General features: G+C 40.0%; 4 protein-coding genes and 1 long non-coding RNA gene across 8 annotated transcripts; 3 read left to right on the top strand and 2 right to left on the bottom strand.

Moving 5' to 3' along the window:
* The first annotated feature begins 20 nt into the window (after positions 1 to 20).
* Positions 21 to 9,754, top strand: LOC116917819 (amyloid-beta-like protein). Its single transcript, XM_045168177.1, has 10 exons — positions 21 to 193; positions 2,557 to 2,745; positions 5,193 to 5,319; positions 5,674 to 6,335; positions 6,414 to 6,511; positions 6,582 to 6,929; positions 7,505 to 7,665; positions 7,735 to 8,108; positions 8,197 to 8,343; positions 8,408 to 9,754. The coding sequence occupies exons 1-10, from the start codon at positions 116 to 118 to the stop codon at positions 8,516 to 8,518; spliced, it is 2,295 nt and encodes a 764-aa protein (XP_045024112.1). The 5' UTR covers positions 21 to 115; the 3' UTR covers positions 8,519 to 9,754.
* A 164-nt stretch (positions 9,755 to 9,918) lies between these two features.
* LOC116917830 lies at positions 9,919 to 11,262 on the bottom strand. The gene is made up of 3 exons (XR_004391264.2): positions 10,721 to 11,262; positions 10,549 to 10,603; positions 9,919 to 10,456 (listed from the first exon to the last, which is right to left on the bottom strand). It is a non-coding gene; the product is annotated as an uncharacterized LOC116917830 (long non-coding RNA).
* A 2,514-nt stretch (positions 11,263 to 13,776) lies between these two features.
* LOC123469357 lies at positions 13,777 to 15,613 on the top strand. The gene is made up of 7 exons (XM_045168176.1): positions 13,777 to 14,051; positions 14,110 to 14,280; positions 14,345 to 14,534; positions 14,594 to 14,731; positions 14,803 to 14,970; positions 15,035 to 15,275; positions 15,348 to 15,613. The coding sequence occupies exons 3-7, from the start codon at positions 14,500 to 14,502 to the stop codon at positions 15,591 to 15,593; spliced, it is 828 nt and encodes a 275-aa protein (XP_045024111.1). The 5' UTR covers positions 13,777 to 14,051; positions 14,110 to 14,280; positions 14,345 to 14,499; the 3' UTR covers positions 15,594 to 15,613.
* A 2,647-nt stretch (positions 15,614 to 18,260) lies between these two features.
* LOC123469356 lies at positions 18,261 to 19,661 on the top strand. 3 transcript variants are annotated; one of them, XM_045168173.1, is made up of 5 exons: positions 18,261 to 18,543; positions 18,613 to 18,798; positions 18,857 to 18,922; positions 18,990 to 19,170; positions 19,518 to 19,661. In XM_045168173.1, coding segments are annotated over exons 1-5 (576 nt in total). In that variant the 5' UTR covers positions 18,261 to 18,401; the 3' UTR covers positions 19,519 to 19,661. The 3 variants fall into 3 exon arrangements, with proteins under 3 accessions (XP_045024108.1, XP_045024107.1, XP_045024110.1); XM_045168172.1 differs by lacking the exon at positions 19,518 to 19,661 and adding an exon at positions 19,222 to 19,360 and having other exon boundaries at positions 18,990 to 19,167; XM_045168175.1 differs by lacking the exon at positions 19,518 to 19,661 and adding an exon at positions 19,222 to 19,360 and having other exon boundaries at positions 18,263 to 18,543; positions 18,625 to 18,798; positions 18,990 to 19,167.
* LOC123469355 lies at positions 19,006 to 20,558 on the bottom strand. 2 transcript variants are annotated; one of them, XM_045168170.1, is made up of 6 exons: positions 20,359 to 20,558; positions 20,132 to 20,278; positions 19,908 to 20,078; positions 19,654 to 19,843; positions 19,438 to 19,581; positions 19,006 to 19,366 (listed from the first exon to the last, which is right to left on the bottom strand). In XM_045168170.1, exons 1-6 carry the CDS (start codon positions 20,426 to 20,428, stop codon positions 19,180 to 19,182), a joined length of 909 nt encoding a protein of 302 aa, XP_045024105.1. In that variant the 5' UTR covers positions 20,429 to 20,558; the 3' UTR covers positions 19,006 to 19,179. The 2 variants fall into 2 exon arrangements, with proteins under 2 accessions (XP_045024105.1, XP_045024106.1); XM_045168171.1 differs by having other exon boundaries at positions 19,006 to 19,173; positions 19,521 to 19,581; positions 20,359 to 20,557.
* Positions 20,559 to 20,653: the final 95 nt, after the last annotated feature.

Raw genomic sequence — 20,653 nt, 5'->3', positions numbered from 1 at the left:
ATCGAAGCTGGCATCGTCCACACGTCAGACAGAAAGAGGCAGCTACAGCGAGAAAGTCATCGTTAGTGTGGGTGTGTTCTCTGTTCTTCCACCCCGTTCGACAAAACAAGCAAAAATGTGGAACTTTCGAGTGTTTTTCATCGCCATCGTTCTATCCGCCATCAGTGTAAACGACATTTTAGCCTACGTCGAGGTATAAATTCCTTTCAACTTGAAATGGATTTCCATGATCTTTTCTTCCTTTCCCAGGAAAAAAAGCTAAAGAAACAATCGATTGTGTTGGTGTGTGTGTGTGCGCGCCCTGTGTGTGACTTGGTCTATCCGCCATTCGTCCTGATTCTCCTTTTCTCTATCGAAATCCCATAAAGCTTTTTCTGCGTATTTGTTTGTTAGCCAGGCAGCGCGACTAGACAACCTTCAATCCCTTTGTTTGAATTTACATATATTATTTAGTTTGAAGCTTTTTCCATTATTTTTCAGGTGACATTTCCCACTAGCTAGGTGTCCCAACTGAAGCTGTTGATTGAACTTCCATCATGACTTTTGTCAAGATGTCACATAAAAGCAGATAGCGCATTCCATTCTGAAGCTTTTTGTGAGATTGGTTACATCTCATAAACATCAGCAGGTCCCGTTGCACACAGAAGGGAGTGGAGAGAGGTGCATGACTCTGCATGGATCAGTTTGATTAAACCACACCATGTGTGTATCTTTGTATGTAGGCAGTCGTCCTCCCCTCTGGGTTTCTTTTCTTCTTTCCCCCTCATTCCTTTCCTGTCAGAAGGTAGGGATCAGAGCTCGGGTTTTGATTAGGTACCTTAGATGGCAGAACATCTCATATTTCTCACCTTGTCACTGTGTATGCTTTGTGTTTTCCCCTTAATCCAACATAGACGCGACCTTAGCACGCCCTGTCGTCAACACGAAATCGTCAGTCAACAGGAAAAGAGAGATTCCACTGTTGGGTGCATAGCTTCGAGCCATGCTAAAATTCCCGAATCGTCTAATGTACACAAGAAAAGGAGAGAGTCGAAAGTCCACGGTAAAATTTGAGGAATTTAGACTTTAGATAAACGGAAAGGGGACGAGGTCTGTTGCAAGACATAAAAGAATCGATCGACCTCATCAGTTCACCAAGGCAAAAAGACATTCAGCAGTCGTTTGTAAACGTCAGCAAAAAATGTTTTTACAAGAACGAGAGGTTAAAAAGAATTACATTTTGGAACCAATTTTTTTCCCTTTTTCTTAAGAAAAGGACCATACACATACAAAAAAAAAAAAAGAGCAGCTGAAAAAGGAAAAAGAAAAGATGAGGTCCCCCGGTCTATTCACCAGCTGCCATTATTCTTAATTGAACAGCTGTAAAAAGAGAAAAAAAAAAGGTTAAGAGACTTCCGCAAAAAGGCTCAAGCTTTTCTTCCGTTTTCTCCTATTCACTTTTTGATAAAAAATATTTTTTTTTCTCTAGTATTCAATTTGTAAAAGTAATTTAATTTCAGGGGATCAAAAAGGTAAAGGTCCTCTTTGGATAACCTGGAGGTGTATTCTACACGTGTGTGTGCACTCGTTACCGTGCTTAATCAGGCCTTCCCGCTTTCCAGTTCAATCTAATATTAATCAGCCATTCCAGTAGACATGCACACACAGAGAGGGGGGAAAAAAATGTTTCAGGTCGATCGATTGATGGCGTACATTCGAAGTGTATGTGGGAGAGAGTCGGTCGGGAGCCGACCCTCGCTTTTAGTCATTTCCGCTAGACATGGGCACACACATTTGATTGTTTCTTTTCTACATGACACGCACATACCCCTTCTGTGGTGAAGAGAAAAAAAAAAAAGGGACACACATACAAAAAAAAAGGGGAGTAGGTGTCGCGTTTCCGTACGGCATCCGAAATGCTTTAGGGGCCGACAGCCGAGGGTTCTTTTTTTTTTTTTTTTGGTGCAATTCGACACTTATTTCCTCCATTCTTTGTTGAAACATACTTTTTTAGCTGGGCCATGTTTCAAATGAATTTCGTCCAATTGTTTTCCAGGAAGAAAAGAGGTCGGCCAATTTGGCAAAGCTTTTTTGTCCGTCCGTACTACGTTTTTTTTTTTTTTTACTTCGATCGTTATTAAGCGTCACGATAGCTTCCCAGGAAAACACCAAATAAACAAGTTTGGCAGACTTGGAGCACCCCATGAAAGATGACGCGCGCACACACACAAAAAGCGAGTAGCTAAAAGAGTTACACGAAGGAAAGATCTAAGTAAAGGTTCCCTTTTAAAAGAAACAGTGGGAAAAGACACAAACAAAACTGATTGAGCTCTTTGTGGATGTTCTGAAGAGAAAAAAAACTTTCTACTGAGTCGAAGAACCAATCAATAATATCCTGCTTCTTCTCCCCCTTTTTTTCCCTAACAATTTCCTCCTACTCCGCCAAGTCTGCTTATAGGTGGCCCTGCAATTGACTTTTTTTTTATGTTCCCTTCATTGCCAGTGTTATTGATGTTGTTGACGTAATTTGTTTTCTTTATTTTTCTTCATTCTCAATTGATGTGCAATAATACACAGGCTGTCGCCGGATCATTCGGATCGGATGTGGCTCCCATTAAGGTGGAGCCCCAAGTGGCCGTCATCTGCGACGTCCGCAACCCGCTTCATCCGCAGTATATGGACTCGACCGGAAAGTGGGTCTCGGATTTGGAGAATAAAAACTCTTGTCTGAAGGACAAGATTGAAATCCTCGATTTCTGTCGCAAGGTAAAGCAAACACGTGACCTATAATACTACTACGTCAGTTTGACAAACTAATCAAATGATTTGCTTTCAGTCGTGTTGTTGTTGCCCTCATTTGTATCGATTGTCGTGGTCGATTGAGTTGACTTTCCCTCTTTTGCGTCTTCTTCTTCTTTTACCTTTCCCCCCAGAAAAAATAAATCCTTCCCCAGGGCAATTGGAGTGGAGCCAATCGATTGGCTAAAATGGAAGAGGAGACGAAAGACGTCAATGCGAAATGGGGAAAAAAATTGGAAGGGAAACGATTGATCCGTTTTTAGCTTTCTCTCCGTTAAGAACCTGGGTCGGATCGATTTCAGCTTCTCGATCTCTATTTTCTTTCAAGGAAATATATAAATCCCGTTTTCAATTTAGTGACCTTCTTTTGTCCGATCCCTTCGGGGACATTCGACCAAGTCGGATGTCAACTCCAACTGTCTTTGCTCTGCTGCGCTTCCACTTGCTCAATTTTTTTCCCACTCCTTCTTCATGGCTCCGTTGTTTCCCGCAGTTCAGTAGTCATTCACTTAGCCCACCGTTACGTACTCAATCTACTCTTCAACTTGTCTGCTTAAGATGCACTGCTCCTGACAGATGGAAACCTTCGTAGTTAACATCTTGGTTTAAAGGGGGAAAGTTGAACGAGATCACTAAGTACATCATTTTTATTCAAAAGGTAGACTTGATCCTCAACCAAATCTACTTGCCAATTCTTGCTTCAACGATCCCTTTTACGTTCATTTCACGATTTAACTACACCGCCGACTAGAAACGCAAAACAAAGAAAAAAGAGTTTATCACTTTGATTGTCATCGAATGTTGATATCCCTTATCCGAACTTTTCTTTATATTTGAAGGGAGATAAAGTAAGTTTACGTCCAAACATTGAGGTCAAAAGGTAGCAGTCATTAATGTTTTTCTTTTGTTGCGCGCGTACGCATGCAGCATTTCTCTATTTATTGTCGTTTTCAAGTTTTTTTTTCCCGTTCCCTCCCCCCCCCCTTTCCTATTTCTTTTGTATCGAAGCGGCCAAGCCAAGTGCCTTCGTTGGTACAAGTCGACGAGTGTGTGTGTGCCTTGTTTGCACGCGCCTCGCTATCGCCCGTCCCGGAATATAAAAATACGCCGCTCGATGAGTCATACGCTCGGTTTGCACTCGATCGATGAGTTCCTCTTCCACCATCGAGGGGGTTCACCCCGCAACGGCCAATATCGAGAAAGGAGTGGGGAGGAAAAGATGGCTAACCGTTGGCAAAGAGGAACGACCGAGTGATTCTTTATTTTATTTTTTCCTGCTTTTTCCACAACGTATCTTACCAAATATAATAGGAGCAGTTAGGAGAGCTAAAACTGACATGGTTAAGGAGCTTTGACTAGACGACAGTGGCCCGTGTATTGAGGCGGACTGCACGACGGCGTCGCCTAGCAACCTAACGACGAGGGGTGGAACCGCTCTAGTTACAGATTCTCAAGTTTTTGAAGACTCGGTTCGCTAAATTATAAAACATCACCGGTCGAAACTTGTTGAAAGCTGGGATAGGGCGGACTTTGGTGTGTGGGTGGAGGCGGAAGTCCTACTACTAGATATTTCGAAACATTGATTTACTTTTAGGACGTTCTTCGAGCATAGGTTGCGAACGTAGCATGAAACAAGGAAGGCGCATTAGAGCTGGGTGAGTCAGCGGCTGTGCTTGTGAATAATCCAGCCAGGAATCGGTTCTGCCGGAACAGCCACTGGAAGAATAGATCTATAGTTAACGCTGACGCCGGCCGCTGTTTCACGATGGCGTCAGCGTCGAATAGCCAGAAAATAATGACATGTATAGCTCGCAATGGGGAAGGCAGATCCACCGTCGAGTCGTTTCTTTTTCCCGAACATGTCCTCCTTTTCTTTTAAGATTTATTTATATATTTTTTTTTGTTCTCCGAATGGAGCTCGAAGTGGCGGAAACAGCCTGAGAAAGAAGGCAGCCTGTGGGTTACTGCAGTGAGGGGGGCAACTGACAGGCACTAAAAGTAATTCTTTTAGGCTTTTCCTGAGGTCCCGATCGATTCGCTTTCCTTTTCTAGAAAGGGGGCGGCCGAAAAAAGTACGCAAAAAGAGGCTTTTTGTAATAAGGAAAGGCATGAGCTGGATCAATTATAATCTCCCCTTTCCGTCCGCGTGGCTCTCATCTCTGTATTTAGTTGCAAAGAGCCATTTTTTGTTTTAAATCCTTTTTTTCCTCCGACTTTTCTAGGAAAATCAAATAAAAAGATCTTCTCGTTCGCCTCTTTGTCTCTCTGAATGTGTCCAAAAAACCTTTCATGTCATATTTGCCGCAGTTAATCCTTAACTGCCACGAATTCGATTTTAAAAATAAAAAATAAAAAGTAGCTGACAAAGTTGATTTCCATGTATAATAGATGTATTTTTCTCTCGTTCCCGATAGGCATACCGTGGTCGTAACATTACCAACATCGTCGAAGCCCCGCGATCTGTCAAGATTGACAACTGGTGCAAACTTGGACACCGTAAATGCAAGACGGCGCAGTCTGTGAAACCCTACCGCTGTCTGGGTAAGTCATATAAATCGTTTTTTTCTTACCGACCCAAACCCTTTCACCAAAACAGTTTCCCATTTTCCTACGGGGTGGCCAAATGAACGAGGGTCAGTCTCGGCCGATTGTGACCGTTCCAATAAATCACGTCCAAAGTATAACGAAGGCAGAATAGAAGGGGGGATGAAAATCTCTTGACTATATGACATTTGGAAGAAGAAAAAAAAAATCACTTGGGTCAAAAGCTTTTTGTTTGTGATTGCTCGTGTTGCTATGCGCAAGTTGAGCGCAGCTATTCTCAAGAGAAAGAGAGGACATTGTACGGGCGTGATTGGATTTTTCTTCTAATACATATCTCTGTTGTTTATATAGAAGGAGCATTCCAGAGCGAAGCCCTGCTCGTGCCCGAACAGTGCGTCTTTGATCACGTCCACAATGCGAGCCGTTGCTGGTCGTACGACGAATGGAACGCCACAGCCGCCGCTGCCTGTTCGGCTCGCGATCTCAAACTACGATCCTTTGCCATCCTGTTGCCATGCGGAGTGGATCTCTTCTCTGGCGTCGAGTTTGTTTGCTGTCCGAGGGCCGCCAATTTGGACGACGTCTCTCCCGTTGCCAAATCGTTGAAAACGGAATCGTCCAAGGACGACGAAGATGACGACGACGACGATGATGAAGATGACGACGATGACGACGATGATGTCGACGACGACGACGATGTGGCCGCAACTCCCGTTGAAGATAAATTGGACGATAAAAAGAGCAAGACCATTGACGTGAATGATGATGATGATGACTACGACGAGGATGATGAAAACGACGTCGATAGCGCCGAAGACGATGATTTGACCTCCACCACAGCGTCGACCACAACGACGACGACCACCACCACCACTACCACCACCACACCGAAACCTAAAGCATCGCCCACTCCTGATCCTTATTTGACTCACTACAATCCGAAAAAGGAACGCGACGACTTCCTCGACGCCGAACAGCGTCTCGAAGAGAGGCATAGAGAACGTGTTACCAAGGTAAAAATAACGAATGATTTAAAAATTGTATTGAGACTCGTGTAACTGATGATGTAACGAATTGCCGTGTCGCACCAGATCATGAAGGATTGGTCCGAGTTGGAGGACCGTTACCAAGACTTACATTCCACTGATGCCAAAGGCGCTGAAGAATTCAAACACAAGATGACTAACCGGCAAGGAATTTCATTTTTTGTTTCTTACCAAGTTCTGTTCTCAATCTGTTTTCATTCCACTCGCACACAGATTCCAGAAGTTGGTGAAATCAATGGAAGACGAAGATGTCATGGAGAAACGTCAGCTGTCAGCTGTTCACCGACAACGCGTTTTGGCCGCCATCAACGAGAAGAAGCGTGACGCCATGACGTGCTATACGGACGCGTTGAACGAGAACCCTGCCAACACGCATCGCATTCAAAAGTGCCTGGAGAAGTTGCTTCGCGCCTTGCACAAGGACCGTCACCACAGCATCAGCCACTTCCGCCACCTGCTCAACATCAATCCCAGTCAGGCCCAGCGGGAAAAGGATGCCACTATTCAACATTTGAATGATATTGAGAGGCTCACCAATCAAAGCCTGCAGATGCTCGACAGGTAAAACAAATTTTCCTTCCTTTTTTTTTTTTTTATTAATAAAAAGGACATGTTTTCTTTCACACTCGCAACGACCATCAGTTAGCGGAATTATTAGACTGGGGGGCCTGTCCACCCTCGCTGGCAAGTTTAGGCTGAGAGCAAAGTTCCGAATTTGTTGTTGCCCGGGGAGAAAGTATTGATCGATTTTTCCCCGTCAGTTGTGTACTTTCTCGGGGCATTGTCGCCGGGATCAACAACATATCGCGTGTTAACTTATATATTGACGTCATTATTCTTAGTTAGAAACCCCAGCGGTTGCCACTTTGTCACTTATTAATGGAACACCCATCATTATTGTCGCCATCTTTTTTTTCCTCGTCGTTGAGTGGGGTATTTTTCTTCTCCCCTTCCATGTCGTGGTGGAGTTAATTTCTTTGTTGGTTGAAAAATGGAGCCTCCAATTTTTTTTTTTATGGAGAGTTTCCCTGACGACACGCCTACCCAATTTCCCTATTTTTTTCCCCCCTTCTCAGCTGGTTTGGGCGTTTGATCAATAGGGTATTCATTACAATCACGTTGGCTATTGATCTCAGGTTCCCAGACATTCAAGCCAAGGTTGTGCCGCTGATGAAGGATTATTTGCTGGCCCTGCGGTCGAAAGATGATACACCATCTCCTCTACTAATGACCTCCCGCACGTCTGAGGAGGATGTGCTCGATAGTTTCAAGGCTGAAATCGTTGCGAAACAAGCGGGTAAAGTGGATTTATTTGAATATGATTTACGTGATTCTGTTGGTATTTATTTATTCTTTCTTTATTTAGAAAAGGAACGCCAACGCCAAGCTGAAAAGGCCCGCAAGGAAGACGAACGCCGGCGCGATGAACGCAAGAAAATGGAATCAAAGAACAAGAAACAAAACCAGCTGGACTCTAGCGCCGAGGAAACGGTCAAGGACGATTCGATGGTCAAACAAGAAGCGATGACATCCACTGCCACACCCAAGCAACGCCAGCCAATGGGTGACAAGATGAAGCCCAAGATGATCAAGGAGGAAGTGATTAAGAAGGACAAGATGAAGGAGAAGAAGGCCAAGGAAGAATTGCCTCCATACGTTGACGCCCAGGCTGTCCAGCATATGCAGGAGCGACCCAAGGTGGCGCATGCACAAAACCACCAAATTGCCCATAACGAAGCTGTAAGACAAACCGCAAATGAAAGCTCGTAGAAAAGCTCCATGTCTTATTCGTCTCTTTTTATGTTTCATGTCTTGGCGCTCGTCATAGGGTTTCTCTGTCCGCCATGAATCCGGTCATCGCGAGAACCGTTCCGTTTACTTCACCCTGGCTTTTGCTGGAGTGGCTCTTTTGGCTGCCATGGTGGTCGGTCTCGTCTTACTGAAGAGGCGACATGCTCGCTCTCCTCACCAACAGGTTCGTAGTTAATCATCAACATGTTTTTAAAACGGAGTTTAATTTGATTCGTTTGCATTTTCAGGGTTTCATTGAGGTAGATCAAACTGTAACGCCGGAGGAAAGGCACGTAGCCAACATGCAGATCAATGGATACGAAAATCCAACCTACAAATATTTTGAAGCCAAGGAATGAGACAATAATAGCTAGACAGGATTTTTTTTTATTTGTCTTAAAAAAAGGGAGAATTTCATAGCAATTCCACGTCCAACAAAAAAAAAATCCGCTTATCATCTCTCGCAAGTCTTGTCCGGATAGTTCATTCTTCTTTTTTATTTTTCCATCTTCTTTTTATTAATATTATTTTCTTAACAATCCTCTTGCGGGGCTTCTACATAATAACACTAATTATGTCTACTTACCCAACTTATAAGGTCGAGATTACGTCACTGTTTTAACATAAGTAGTACTTTTCATGTCGTGCGTTTTCCTCGTCTACTTTCACCCCTTTCCCGCCCTCCTACATTCTCGTGTCCTTTGCCTTCTTCGTTTCTGTATATCGTGCTTCTCTTCTTACTAGGCGTCATGACCCCCCTCTCCACCCATTTCTTTGTACACCGAACGGCAACCGTCGTATTTTTCGGGATTGAGATTTTCTTTTTATTTTTTTGTCAACTTAAAAACTACTTTCCGCGATATTTTTTATTACTGGGCAACTAAAAGAGAAAAAAAACTAAATCCACCCAGTGTGGCCCAGCACGCGTGCGCTTTTATTCCCTCTTGTTCACACGCGTTCATCTTTTTTCATTTACCCTCGTTTTTCCTTTTTGCGTTTGGCGTAGGTCGACGTTCGCCTCTCGTCGTTTCATCTTCGGAAACGCTTTCATTGAGGCCCATTCCCTCCAGAACATTATAACCGATATCAAATTATCAAATCCAATTTTTTTTTTGTAAGGAAGCACGAGGAGGACAGCTTTGATTTCGCCGATGTCTTTACACAACATTTAAACGTAAAAAAAAAAAAAGACAAAAAAAAAATTAAAGCCATGATTTTATTTCGGTTGACGCCGCTGTGGATGGTAGCTAAATGTATGTATATTCTTTTTGGAAGTCGCAGCTGCTCTTCGTGTAACAGAAAAGAAAAAAAAACAATCTCTTGAAACCGCTTTCGTCCATTCGATTCTCGTTTCGTGTTCTCTGGACTTTCGTATACTCGCGCGATTTTCGTCTCCCTCTCACTTTTTCTATCGATTTCATTTTATTTTTTTTACAGTAGCGTTGACCTGTCATATCCACTGACTGCCCTCCTCTCCGCTTCGTAATAATACCGACTTTCCCTTTTATCCCTGCCGAAAGTTTTGATTTACAAACAGCATGTATAACCTCTATATTGCTGTAATACACTGTTCCATTCAATATGGCCCCCCTTAATTACTATGCAGTTGGTTTTTCTTTTCTAGTTAAACTTTGTGCTCCAATCAAATACCCAGTTAAAGCAGCGTACACGAATTTCATTACTAGGTAAGAAAAGAAAAATCAGACCTCTTAAAATCTACTTTTGCTTTTCCTGACACATTACAAGAAAGACAGAAGGATTTCGCGATTCAAAGGTTCGTGTATTGGACGATATCTCACACGTGCAGATCCCAGCAATAAGAACCAGTACATAAATTAGAACTTAAACCGGCAACACAAATTCGGTTTTTTATCTTAATTCAATTACACTTGATTATTAGTACAAGTCAAAGAATAAAGCTCTTCATTTCTATGGCGGAATGGCGGCCTGCGGCCATCTTGTTCTACTGGCCCAGAGCTCATCTGTTGGCACATACTATCATAAACTGCCGCCGTGTCAGACTGTTACCCATTGTCTGTAATTTCTCGTGCGGGTGTGACCCGGTGAGAATGTAAGCAAATGGTCACCGAGATAGGTTTCCCACCGTAGTTTTTAAATTCTACAAGTTTGCTAAGTTTTTCTTCGTATCAGAAACTTTGTTTTGTGCCTGATTTAAGGCTACCGTTAATGCGCCATTTTAACGGCCCTGCAGTGCAATAATTGGGTATGATACTCCAGCACCGTCAGCATGGCGATACGATAGATCCTTGGAGCCTTTGAAACCGGTATTTACTGCACTATTTTGAATATAATTGATTATAGTATTATGCAATGCTTTCAAAAGATATTGTTCTATGTTTTCTCAGGATATACCTCACCCTTCACTTACATATATTGTGGTGTATCCTTCACTGATGTTGACTTCTTAAAAGAAAGATATCCCCCTGAAATCATAACAAAGGCAAACAAGTCATCAATAGATAAGGCCTTGGTACATGTGTTCATGCACATTTAAAAAATCTTTCTTGGCTAGTAACAAACATTATTTTCAAGAAAATTACCTAAGATGTTGAAGACAAGCACAAAATGCAATCCCCTTGCTTTTGGGAAAGCAAGGCTTGTGTTGTTTGAGTTGGACTAAAATTAATTTAACCTGATTGTGAACTGTTTTTGTCTACTTAGTCAATTTTAAGTTTTTATCAGAGTGATAGACCCTTGGTTCCTCCACTATGGCTATTTTCCCTCTCAGAGAAGGGGTACCCTCTTGCGGGGATTGCTATTAAAAAAAACGGGGTGTTTTGGGGTCGGGGCGGTCGGGACGAAAGAGTGATTTTCCGCCCGATGGGAGCGACTCTTACAGGGTGTGTTGTTTCACTCCACGCAGTAAATGCATTTGTCGACAGATGGTAGTCCCACCGGGCGGAAAATCATCTTACGCCCGATGCTCATAACGCCCGACCATGCCCCGACCCAAAAGTCAAAACCCTCGTTTTTTTGTATAGTAATAGTAAAGATCTGTTTTTAAAATAAAAGAATCCAAAGCGCTGCTAGCACGCCAGCATTGATCATCAGTTTTCTACTGTTATTTCGAAGGCTCAACATAAACACCAAATTGATATTATTTGTATATAGTATATAGTTGTATAGTTGTATTACTTCTATATAGTTTGTATCTGTTTGATTATAATGTACAGTACCTACCAGAAGTCTTTGGAAGCCTGAGAGAACCTTATGCAAAAACGCCGTTTTTGCGGTTCTCTCAGTGCCACAATTTTCCCCCAAATGGTACAATTTTTTGTGTGTACGTTCTCATAAATAGTTAGAACGTCCCTAATTTTTTCCAGAATTTTATTTTAATGGGAAGGGTGGGTGAAAATTCGATGAAAAAAACTTTAGAAAGCCGAGAGGACCTTATGCAAATTAGGTCACTTTGGCAACAGTTTTACCAGAGTAAAAGAATACTATATATATAATAGAATACTATATATATATATACTAGAGTAATAGAATACTATGTATAATATATATAGTATTCTATTACTCTGGTAAAACTGTAGGAAAAAAAAACAAAGGGTTTCTAAGAATTCGGCAACTCCGGTTGATGCCGCAAAAAAAGGATTTCCATAATTTCGTTTTTTAGCCACCTGTAAAATCGTTGGATAAAAAGAAAAAAAATCTGAAAATTAGGCTGCAGGTAGAACTAACGTAGCTCTTTTTTTAAAGCCCTTTTGCGTCTTCGTAGCCCTAGCTGTTTGTTTAAAAAAAAAAAAAAAAGTGACTTCATTTGCATAAGGTTCTCTCGGCTTTCTAAAGACTTTTTCATCGAATTTTCACCCACCCTTCCCATTAAAATAAAATTCTGGAAAAATTAGGGACGTTCTCACTATTTATAAGAACGTACACACAAAAAATTGTACCATTTGGGGGAAAATTGTGGCACTGAGAGAACCGCAAAAACGGCGTTTTTGCATAAGGTTCTCTCAGGCTTCCAAAGACTTTTGGTAGGTATTGTAAGTCAAGCCTAATTTTCTGTATTTCTATTTTAGCAAAAAACGAAACATGTCCGACTTTAACACCGACTTTTAAAGCCCGACTTTTTATACAAATAGTCGGTTATAGTTTATGAACTAAACGTAAAAAACCAAAATTTTAGTTGGTTCTCTAATAGCACTTTGTTTTCGTTTCTTTTCAAACGGATGATTTAAAGAGAAAATCAATCAGTTAATCGAAATCAGCACTCGATTATTATTTGGTTGTATGATTTTTGTCGATTTTCAAGAGATGCCGTTTTTTCAGATTTTGACAAAAATGGGAAGGCTATACCCTTCCCACTTTTTCATTTTTGACCAAATTTGAAATTTTGCTTAAAATACATGATTTCGATTCAGAATTGAATGAAAATCACAGAAATCCAGTTTATTTTCCGATTAGGCTTATAGTTTTTGAACTAAACGTAAAAAACCAAAATTTAAGTGGGTTCTCTAACAGCACTTTGTTTTCGTTTATTTTAAAAAAATTGCTGATTTAAAGAGAAAATCAATCAGTGAATCGAAATCAGCACTCGATTATTATTTGTTTGTGTGATTTTTGTCGATTTTCAAAAGATGCCGTTTTTTCAGATTTTGACAAAAATGGGAAGGCTATACTATGGCACGGTATTTGGCTCACACCTATTTGATCGAAAATATCGAAAAAATTTTTAAAAATATCAGTATTTTTAAAAATCAGACCAACAACGAAATCAAAAATATTTTGAAAATCTTTTCAGATGTGGAGTGAAAGACAAAGTCAAAAGTTAAAAAAAAATCAAAATTTCAAAGTCAAAAGTTAAAAATCAAATCAAAAATCAAATTCACTTTAAAATTCATATTCAGGTTTAGTTTGGTATGGGATGTCTTGTCTCGACATCTGGTGGAAGGCAGGCGAGTTGTTAACCGGCAGTTTGGGCAGACGGTCATTCTGCGGAACATTCTACGGGAAGCACACATCATTCTGCGGTCATTCTGTGGACCATAGACAACGAAGTGGAAGACCGCTAACCCCTATATCCCTCTGTAGCGATGCGCGTGAGATGCCGCATAGTGGCGCTGAGTCCGCTAAGATAATAATTTTGGGTTTCCCTACTGATCCAATGCTTCACACACCGTAATTTTTAATTAAATCATGCACGGTATCACTTTGGTATGCACATGTAAATTAAGCACAAAAATTCAGCATATCGTGTGAATTATTTCATATTTTTAGTGGTTGGGTAACCTACTTTCATAAAATGTTTTATTTTTCCCCATTTCCCCGAGACAAATTTTTTTTTTTTTTCGAATTTTCGAGATAGGGAAAATGGGGGAAAATAAAACATTTTATGAAAGTAGGTTACCCAACCACTAAAAATATGAAATAATTCACACGATATGCTGAATTTTTGTGCTTAATTTACATGTGCATACCAAAGTGATACCGTGCATGATTTAATTAAAAATTACGGTGTGAAGCATTGGATCAGTAGGGAAACCCAAAATTTTTATCTTAGCGGACTCAGCGCCACTATGCGGCATCTCACGCGCATCGCTACCTACCGTCCTCTCAGCCTTATGGCCCCCTTCGTGGTCTTCCACTTCGTTGTCTATGCTGTGGACAGATCATTTGTTTTGTTTTGTGTGTCGTTCACACAGTCACAGTTTCACACACTCAATGTCAGTATTACTCTTAAATTTACGTTCATTATTTTTCATGTATCTAATTCAGGACTGAGTTTTCCTGACTTTTGTACTGGATATAATGTTTTCACAGAGCAACCGGCTTTGCCTGCTTTATTACGTGGGGCTAATGAAGAGCAAGCAGCAACCAACTGTAGAAAAATACCTATTGATCTTGAACAGCTGAAAGATTATCTTGGTATTAAAATGCAAACACGATTATATTATCAGCCTTAACTAACAAATTCTTTTTCTAGCCAGTGATTTCAAAAATCGGGGGATTTCTGTTTTGATGCAGATCAGTGAACCAACACTCTTAAACGTAGAATCAAGAGCATGGTTTATCAAAAGAGAAAGCTACTCCAACATTTCTGATAATGATCTTGATATTGTGATTGCCAACGTGCTCAAAAGGTTTCCCAAGTTCGGTAATCTTACTTTTTTTAAATCCTTTGAGCATTACAATTACTGAAGTTGTATTTTGAAACGCAGGTCTACAGTTGTTGCAAGGCAAACTTGTTGCAAATGGGTACAAATTGCAAGAGAAGCGTTTGCAAGCTTCCTATGCTAGAATTGGGCTGAAGAAAGCTTAACCTGGCTTGAAACAGATTCCTCGTGTGGTTTATCACGCAGATTCCCCTTTACAAATGTGTCACATGGATGGATTCCACAAATTTGATGGGTAAATATATAGATTGTAATTTGGCATTTTATTCAACTCAATAAAACATAATTTTTTAGATGGGGATTTGTTCATGGAATTGTTGATGGACATAGTAAGGCGATAGTGGGAATGCAAGTTAGTGACAATAACCGTTTGACTGTTGTCAAACTGTTGCATTCCAGCTGCATCATTTGGGGAACTACAGCTTGTTTAAGGTGACAGTCTTTCTTACTAATATGCCTCTTATACATTTGTGCAAGTTAAAATGACTTGTTTCATTTTCTAGAACTGATCGGGGAGGAGAAAATGTATTAGCAACTGATTACATGTTAAATGTGCGGGGTGTAAATAGATTCAGTTTTTTCGCTGGCTCTTCCATGCGGAATCAAAGAATTGAACGTCAGTGGAGAGACACGAATCAACGTGGTGTTCGACCGTTACTGAACACGTTTAAGTAACGATTCATTTTAAATTATTTTAATTATATCATCACTTACTATTTTTTTTGGTAATTTCAGAGACATGGAGAATGCAGGGGTTATCCAAAGTGACTCCGAACTAGATCTTTTCATTTTACATCAGGTGGCAACTAATCTATTCCAGAGGACTCTAGAAACATACGTAGACTCTTGGAACAACCATCCTGTACGGACGGAAGGGAAAAAAACTCCAAATCAGCTATATATTTCCGGCTTGGTACTACTTAAGCAACTTCAGGAAGAAGGACAATTTCTCCGACCACGGGTCGAACTTCTCCAGGTATCCATTAAACCATTTAATTAATAAAAGTTGTTTAACGGTGCACTTGGAAAAAAATTATGTTGTTTCTAGGATGATGTTCTTCATCTTCCGGATAATTTCAATGACATGGAGTATTTGGAATCGATCGTCGGGCAATTCCGACAAGCACGAGAAGTCCCCAAATTCACTAATCCCTTGAACGCTGAAGAATTCGTCGAACTTCATCAAATAGTTAATCCACAATCAGTTAAATTAGACAATTTAAGTGAGAAATTTATCCTTGCCAAAAGATTTGCAATTTTCGTATTAAGTAACAGGAATGAGATTGCATTGTAAAATAAACGTCATTACTGCTACTCTTCTGAAATGAGCTGTAAAGACATGATGAGCTAAAGAGTAGTAGCGGTCGCCTTTAACTAGCAGCAAGTCAGTAACATGGTGTTGCTGTTTCAAAAACGATTTCCCTAATCCATTTAGACTTTCAGCTTTTTCCTTAAAACAATCGGCGTAATTCTTCATCTAACTACCCGTCGAACGATTTTCTGGTTTGGGTTTTTGCAGCTTTAGTTTCGCCCTCACTTTCCAGGCCGGGCTGTGTAAGTTTTCGTCGAAAGAAGATTGATGGATCAGTTATGCCTTGTTTGGGGAAAGCAGTCGAAGTATACATTTTACGAAGCAATTTTTCAGGTTCGACGCCTTTAGTGGGTTTATACGTAGCAACGACAAAATCATTCCTGGGTGGTTCGACCATTTCATTGTTTCTGGTCCTAACCTCCCGTGAGACGATAATGTTATTTTTCGAGTTTGGAAACGATCCATCGTCTGTCGAAACGATCGGATTTAACGTCTCCAAGGAGATACTCTATAGCTGCCGCTACCTGGATAGCGATCATGGTAACCTTTTTCAAATTAAACATGAATGCTTAAATTTAATCCCATATAATGTACAGGTTTGTATTAATATGGCACAGAGTTTAAACTGCACTGTATCGACCGCTGGATGTACACTTTGTGCGCCAGAACGATTGTCATTTATTACCTCCGCATAGTTGACGAGTAGCAGATATTGGCCCGGAAAGATTATACTTAGCTGTTAGATAACGAAATGTTGAGATGTCTGAAAATGTTAAAACACCTCAGTGAGGCGACTATAGTATTTTAAGAAGTCGCTTGGAACTCATTCTCCTCATTTACCGTTTGCCCTGTAAGTAATATTATTTATCTAGTGTACTACGTTACTCGCTATGACATCATGGGTTTCCTCATCTCCATCGACGATTACTTGTATAATCAGAGGGGATGTCGATTTTTTCTTATTTCTCACTCGGCCATAGCATAAGAACTTGTTCAAACTACTTTTATTTTTTCAAATGAAAAGTCGATGGTATATTTAATTGACAGAGAATTCAAAGTATTTTGATACTTCGCCAACTGCGAGACGACTGTCTTCACCAAGGAACCCGCGGATCGAACAAAAGTATTCGTTGAAAATCCAAAGATATTTTTCCCTAGTGACATTGCATGGCGTTTGATTATTTTTTTTTTAAGTTTACTGAACTCATAATCGAACTCTACAACTGTGAAATATATGTAACGCTACCGGTGATGATGCAGCTCTCCAAGCGCATTATTCTAAAGTAAGAAACTAAATTCCAAGTTTGTTTCAATAGCTTAAATAAATTGCATTAACTGATGTTTTATCTTTTTGGCAGGTGGTAGAAACCACTTTGACATTCCATATCATCATCTACCGGTTTCAAATCAGATGGAGTCAATTACTTGCCGAGTAATACAGTCAAGTAATAAAAAATTTGCAACTGCGCACTCGTATCAACACAAAACTACGCCGTGGCACACGGCTCGGCGATAGATAGCAAGACCAAGAAAGGCAATTTATCAACACAAGTTTCGAATTCTATATACCGTATTCTGTTCGTAGAAATTTCATTTCGTTTCACCATACACTAATATTTAGAATACAAACAGCAAACAGATGATTAAAAAATGTCTAAATAAGTTACAACACGCTCATGCTTCCTACATGCACTCGGCAAGTCCAATAAGGAGATTACTGTGTCCCGGTTCCTCCATCTGAAAGGCAACTTTACGTTGATTACAAATATAGCCCCTTTGAACGAGAGGACTATGTACAGGCTACTAGAAAATTCTTCCCTGCTGTAAGCCTAATTGAGATGCTATTTTGTTATTATTCTCCAAAATTTGCCGAACAAGTTCGCAGCTTAGGCGTGTTAGGACACGTTTGAATTTCTGACGTACACCATGCAGCGAATTCAATCCCTTACATGCTTGAAATCGCTCACATGACCGGTATAGAGCTGCGCGGTAAACTTTTAATTAAAAGGTGAAAACCCTTTTGTAGTTGATTACAGATGCATGGGTAAAATGATGCTGTTTCTGACTTCATATTTGGAGTCAGCGTGGAAATATGGGTATATGGTGTTATTTTCATTAATTTGTGCGGTAGCATAGTGGAGTTATCTTTTTACGACACATTTTTTCTAAGGGAAAAACGACGAAAATCGTTTATCTTAACACGACGGACTTTCTTCGGAAAAAAATTATGTCTAAAAAACTAACTCCCGCAGGCTACCGCCCAAATTAATGTAAATAACACCATATACTCAAATTTTCACGCTGACTCCAAATATGAAGTCAGAAACAGCATAATTTTACACATGCACCCACAAATGATAAAATTATAAGTTCCACGCAGCTCCATGAGAACCACGCGCTCAATACCTGACGACGACGACGTCTATCAAGCATATATACAAGGAATTTATTTGCTGTTATAAATAGGTGTATTAGCCTATAATTTGTGGATCACTAAGTAGAAGACTAGAAGAACAAGCGCATAACATAGCGAGATAGCTATAGAAAAGCGCAATAGCAGATCGTTAAAGAAAGTTAAGAAAGCTTTTCTCGACATCTAGCGGCACGCATTCGATTTAGTAATTGGTAGCGGCTAGCAGACTCAAAGACTAGCAGACGCAAATTTACTGACACTTTCTTTACAATTTTACATCGCAAAGACCGCATGGATCCGTCAGAAGTGCTTAACAATTTCTTGTGATTCCTTATCTATTTAAATTCTACAATTTGTAAGTTTTCCAATAAGGAAAAATGAGCATAGATTCAGTTGCCGAATACCTGCTCTTTTTGCAGTTGTACGATCAGTACAAATTAGATTGTGTGAGAAAAGGAAAGACTCCAAATGGATTGCCGGTTTTTCTTTCAAATCTGAAAGATGCACAACGTGTGACTGGTAAGACTTATTTAATTTCAAACTTAACTTTTTTTTATAATAAGTCATGTTGTGCATTGATTTATCAAGAACATTCCTCAGTTTCAGCTGATGTGGCTGTATCGGGATTGGTGAACACAGATTCACCATTTAAATCGTGTGGAACTTTTCAGGAAATGAATAGCCACTCGACTGAGGCAAACGAGAGAAGAAGAAAAAGAGCGCTGACAATGCGAAAATCTTTAATGGCTTCTTCTTCAATAACAGAAGTGAAAGGTAATTCCCAACAATTGCATTAATGAAATGTTTTACGTAATATAATTTTTGTTTTTAGACAATGCATCCCTGTCTCCAAGTTGCAACAGTGGCGTCGTTTCACGTCAAAAGATGATAGCAAAACGTATGTTATAATGAGACGTTTAATAATTTTTTTGATATTTACATGTATTATTTTGCTCACACACTAGGTTTCAACACATCTAATACGTTCAAAATGCATGTCTATTTAATGCCTCACATTGGATGGCTTGGGACGAGAGCTTCAAAACAAGAAAAAAGTAATTTGGCTGACATATACGTTTCCCAGCGAGTGGTGGATTTCAACGTTGAAAATACTGAGGAAGAAAACTACGATGCTATTCTAAAGTAAACAATTTGTTAAGTTTTAGTTTTGTCTCTTAACCATAAATAATTATTTAGGTTAATAAATTGATTCGTGTCTCTCCACTGACGTTCAATTCTTTGATTCCGCATGGAAGAGCCAGCGTAAAAACTGGATCTATCTACACCCCGTACATTTAACATATAATCAGCTGCTAATACATTTTCTCCTCCTCGATCAGTTCTAGAAAATGAGACAAGTAATTTTAATTTGCACAAATGTGTATGTGGTATATTAGTAAGAAAGGCTGTCACCTTAAACAAGCTGGAGTTCCCCAAATGATGCAGCTAGAATGCAATAGTTTGACAACAGTCTCTGAGCGGTTGTTGTCACTAACTTGCATTCCCACTATCGCCTTACTATATCCATCAACAATTCCATGAACAACAAATCCCCATCTAAAAAATTATATGTTTTATTGAGTTACTAAATAGTGATATAAAAAGCCATAATATAATGTATATAATTACCCATCAAATTTGTGGAATCCATCCATGTGCCACATTTGTAAAGGGGAATCTGCGTGATAAACCACACGAGGAATCTGTTTCAAGCCAGGTTTAGCCTTCTTCAGCCCAATTCTAGCATAGGAAGCTCGCAAACGCTTTTCTTGCAATTTGTACCCATCTGCAACAAGTTTGCCTTGCAACAACTGTAGACCTGTGTTTCAAAAAACAACTTCAGTAATTGTAATGCTCAAAGGATTTTAAAAAAGAAAGATTACCAAACTTGGGAAACCTTTTGAGCACGTTGGCAATGACAATATCGAGATCATTATCAGAAATGTTGGAGTAGCTTCCTCTTATTGATAAACCATATTCCTTGATTCTGCGTTTAAGAGTTGGTTCACTGATCTGCATCAAAACAGAAATCCCATGAATTTTGAAATCACATGCTAGAAAAAGAATTTGTTAGTTAAGGCTGATAATAGTTTTTGCATTGTGATACCAAGATAATCTTTCAGCTGTTCAACATCAACAGGTATTTTTCTATAGTTGGTTGCTGCTTGCTCTTCATTAGCCCCATGTAAAGCAGGGAAAGCCGGTTGCTCTGTGAAAACATTGTATCCAGTACAGAAGTCAGGAAAACTCAGTCCTGAATTGGATACATTAAAAATAAAACAGTGAACGTAAATTTAAGAGTCATATAAGATGTGATCTTCATTTGTGGAATACCGATAGTGCCAGGTAGAAGATTATGAGTGTATTCTAAATACACTTGTTGTAGTTCATTAAAGGTAGCCATTTTGTTTACTTATTAATTGATTCAGAACACTGCTGATTTGGGAACAAAATAAGTGACTGACATGGAGTGTGTGACTGAGTGTGACTGTGTGAACGAAATAAGAAACAATATGATGTGTGCTTCCCGCAGAATGTTCCGCAGAATGACCGTCTGCCAAAACTGCCGGTTAGCAACTCGCCTGCCTTCCACCAGATGTCGAGACAAGACATCCCATACCAAACTAAA

This window comes from Daphnia magna, linkage group LG1 (assembly GCF_020631705.1).
Source record: "Daphnia magna isolate NIES linkage group LG1, ASM2063170v1.1, whole genome shotgun sequence".
Classification (NCBI taxonomy): Eukaryota; Metazoa; Arthropoda; class Branchiopoda; order Diplostraca; family Daphniidae; genus Daphnia; species Daphnia magna.
The sequence above is the reverse complement of the archived record's forward strand: the minus strand, read 5'-3'. Positions and strand labels throughout refer to the sequence as shown.

Excerpts from the sequence above, each read along its gene's own strand:
- LOC116917819 (XM_045168177.1), top strand. The coding sequence starts at position 116 with ATGTGGAACTTTCGAGTGTTTTTCATCGCCATCGTTCTATCCGCCATC. Across the intron at positions 6,930-7,504 it reads AGCCTGCAGATGCTCGACAG|GTTCCCAGACATTCAAGCCA; the intron begins GTAAAACAAATT and ends TATTGATCTCAG. Across the intron at positions 8,109-8,196 it reads AAATTGCCCATAACGAAGCT|GGTTTCTCTGTCCGCCATGA; the intron begins GTAAGACAAACC and ends CGCTCGTCATAG.
- LOC123469357 (XM_045168176.1), top strand. The coding sequence starts at position 14,500 with ATGTGTCACATGGATGGATTCCACAAATTTGATGG. Across the intron at positions 14,535-14,593 it reads GGATTCCACAAATTTGATGG|ATGGGGATTTGTTCATGGAA; the intron begins GTAAATATATAG and ends ATAATTTTTTAG. Across the intron at positions 15,276-15,347 it reads CACGGGTCGAACTTCTCCAG|GATGATGTTCTTCATCTTCC; the intron begins GTATCCATTAAA and ends TGTTGTTTCTAG.
- LOC123469356 (XM_045168172.1), top strand. The coding sequence starts at position 18,402 with ATGAGCATAGATTCAGTTGCCGAATACCTGCTCTTTTTGCAGTTGTAC. Across the intron at positions 18,799-18,856 it reads TTCAATAACAGAAGTGAAAG|ACAATGCATCCCTGTCTCCA; the intron begins GTAATTCCCAAC and ends TTTTGTTTTTAG. Across the intron at positions 18,923-18,989 it reads TCAAAAGATGATAGCAAAAC|GTTTCAACACATCTAATACG; the intron begins GTATGTTATAAT and ends CTCACACACTAG.
- LOC123469355 (XM_045168170.1), bottom strand. The coding sequence starts at position 20,428 with ATGGCTACCTTTAATGAACTACAACAAGTGTATTTAGAATACACTCAT. Across the intron at positions 20,279-20,358 it reads TCTTCTACCTGGCACTATCG|GACTGAGTTTTCCTGACTTC; the intron begins GTATTCCACAAA and ends TATCCAATTCAG. Across the intron at positions 19,367-19,437 it reads GGAACTCCAGCTTGTTTAAG|AACTGATCGAGGAGGAGAAA; the intron begins GTGACAGCCTTT and ends CTCATTTTCTAG.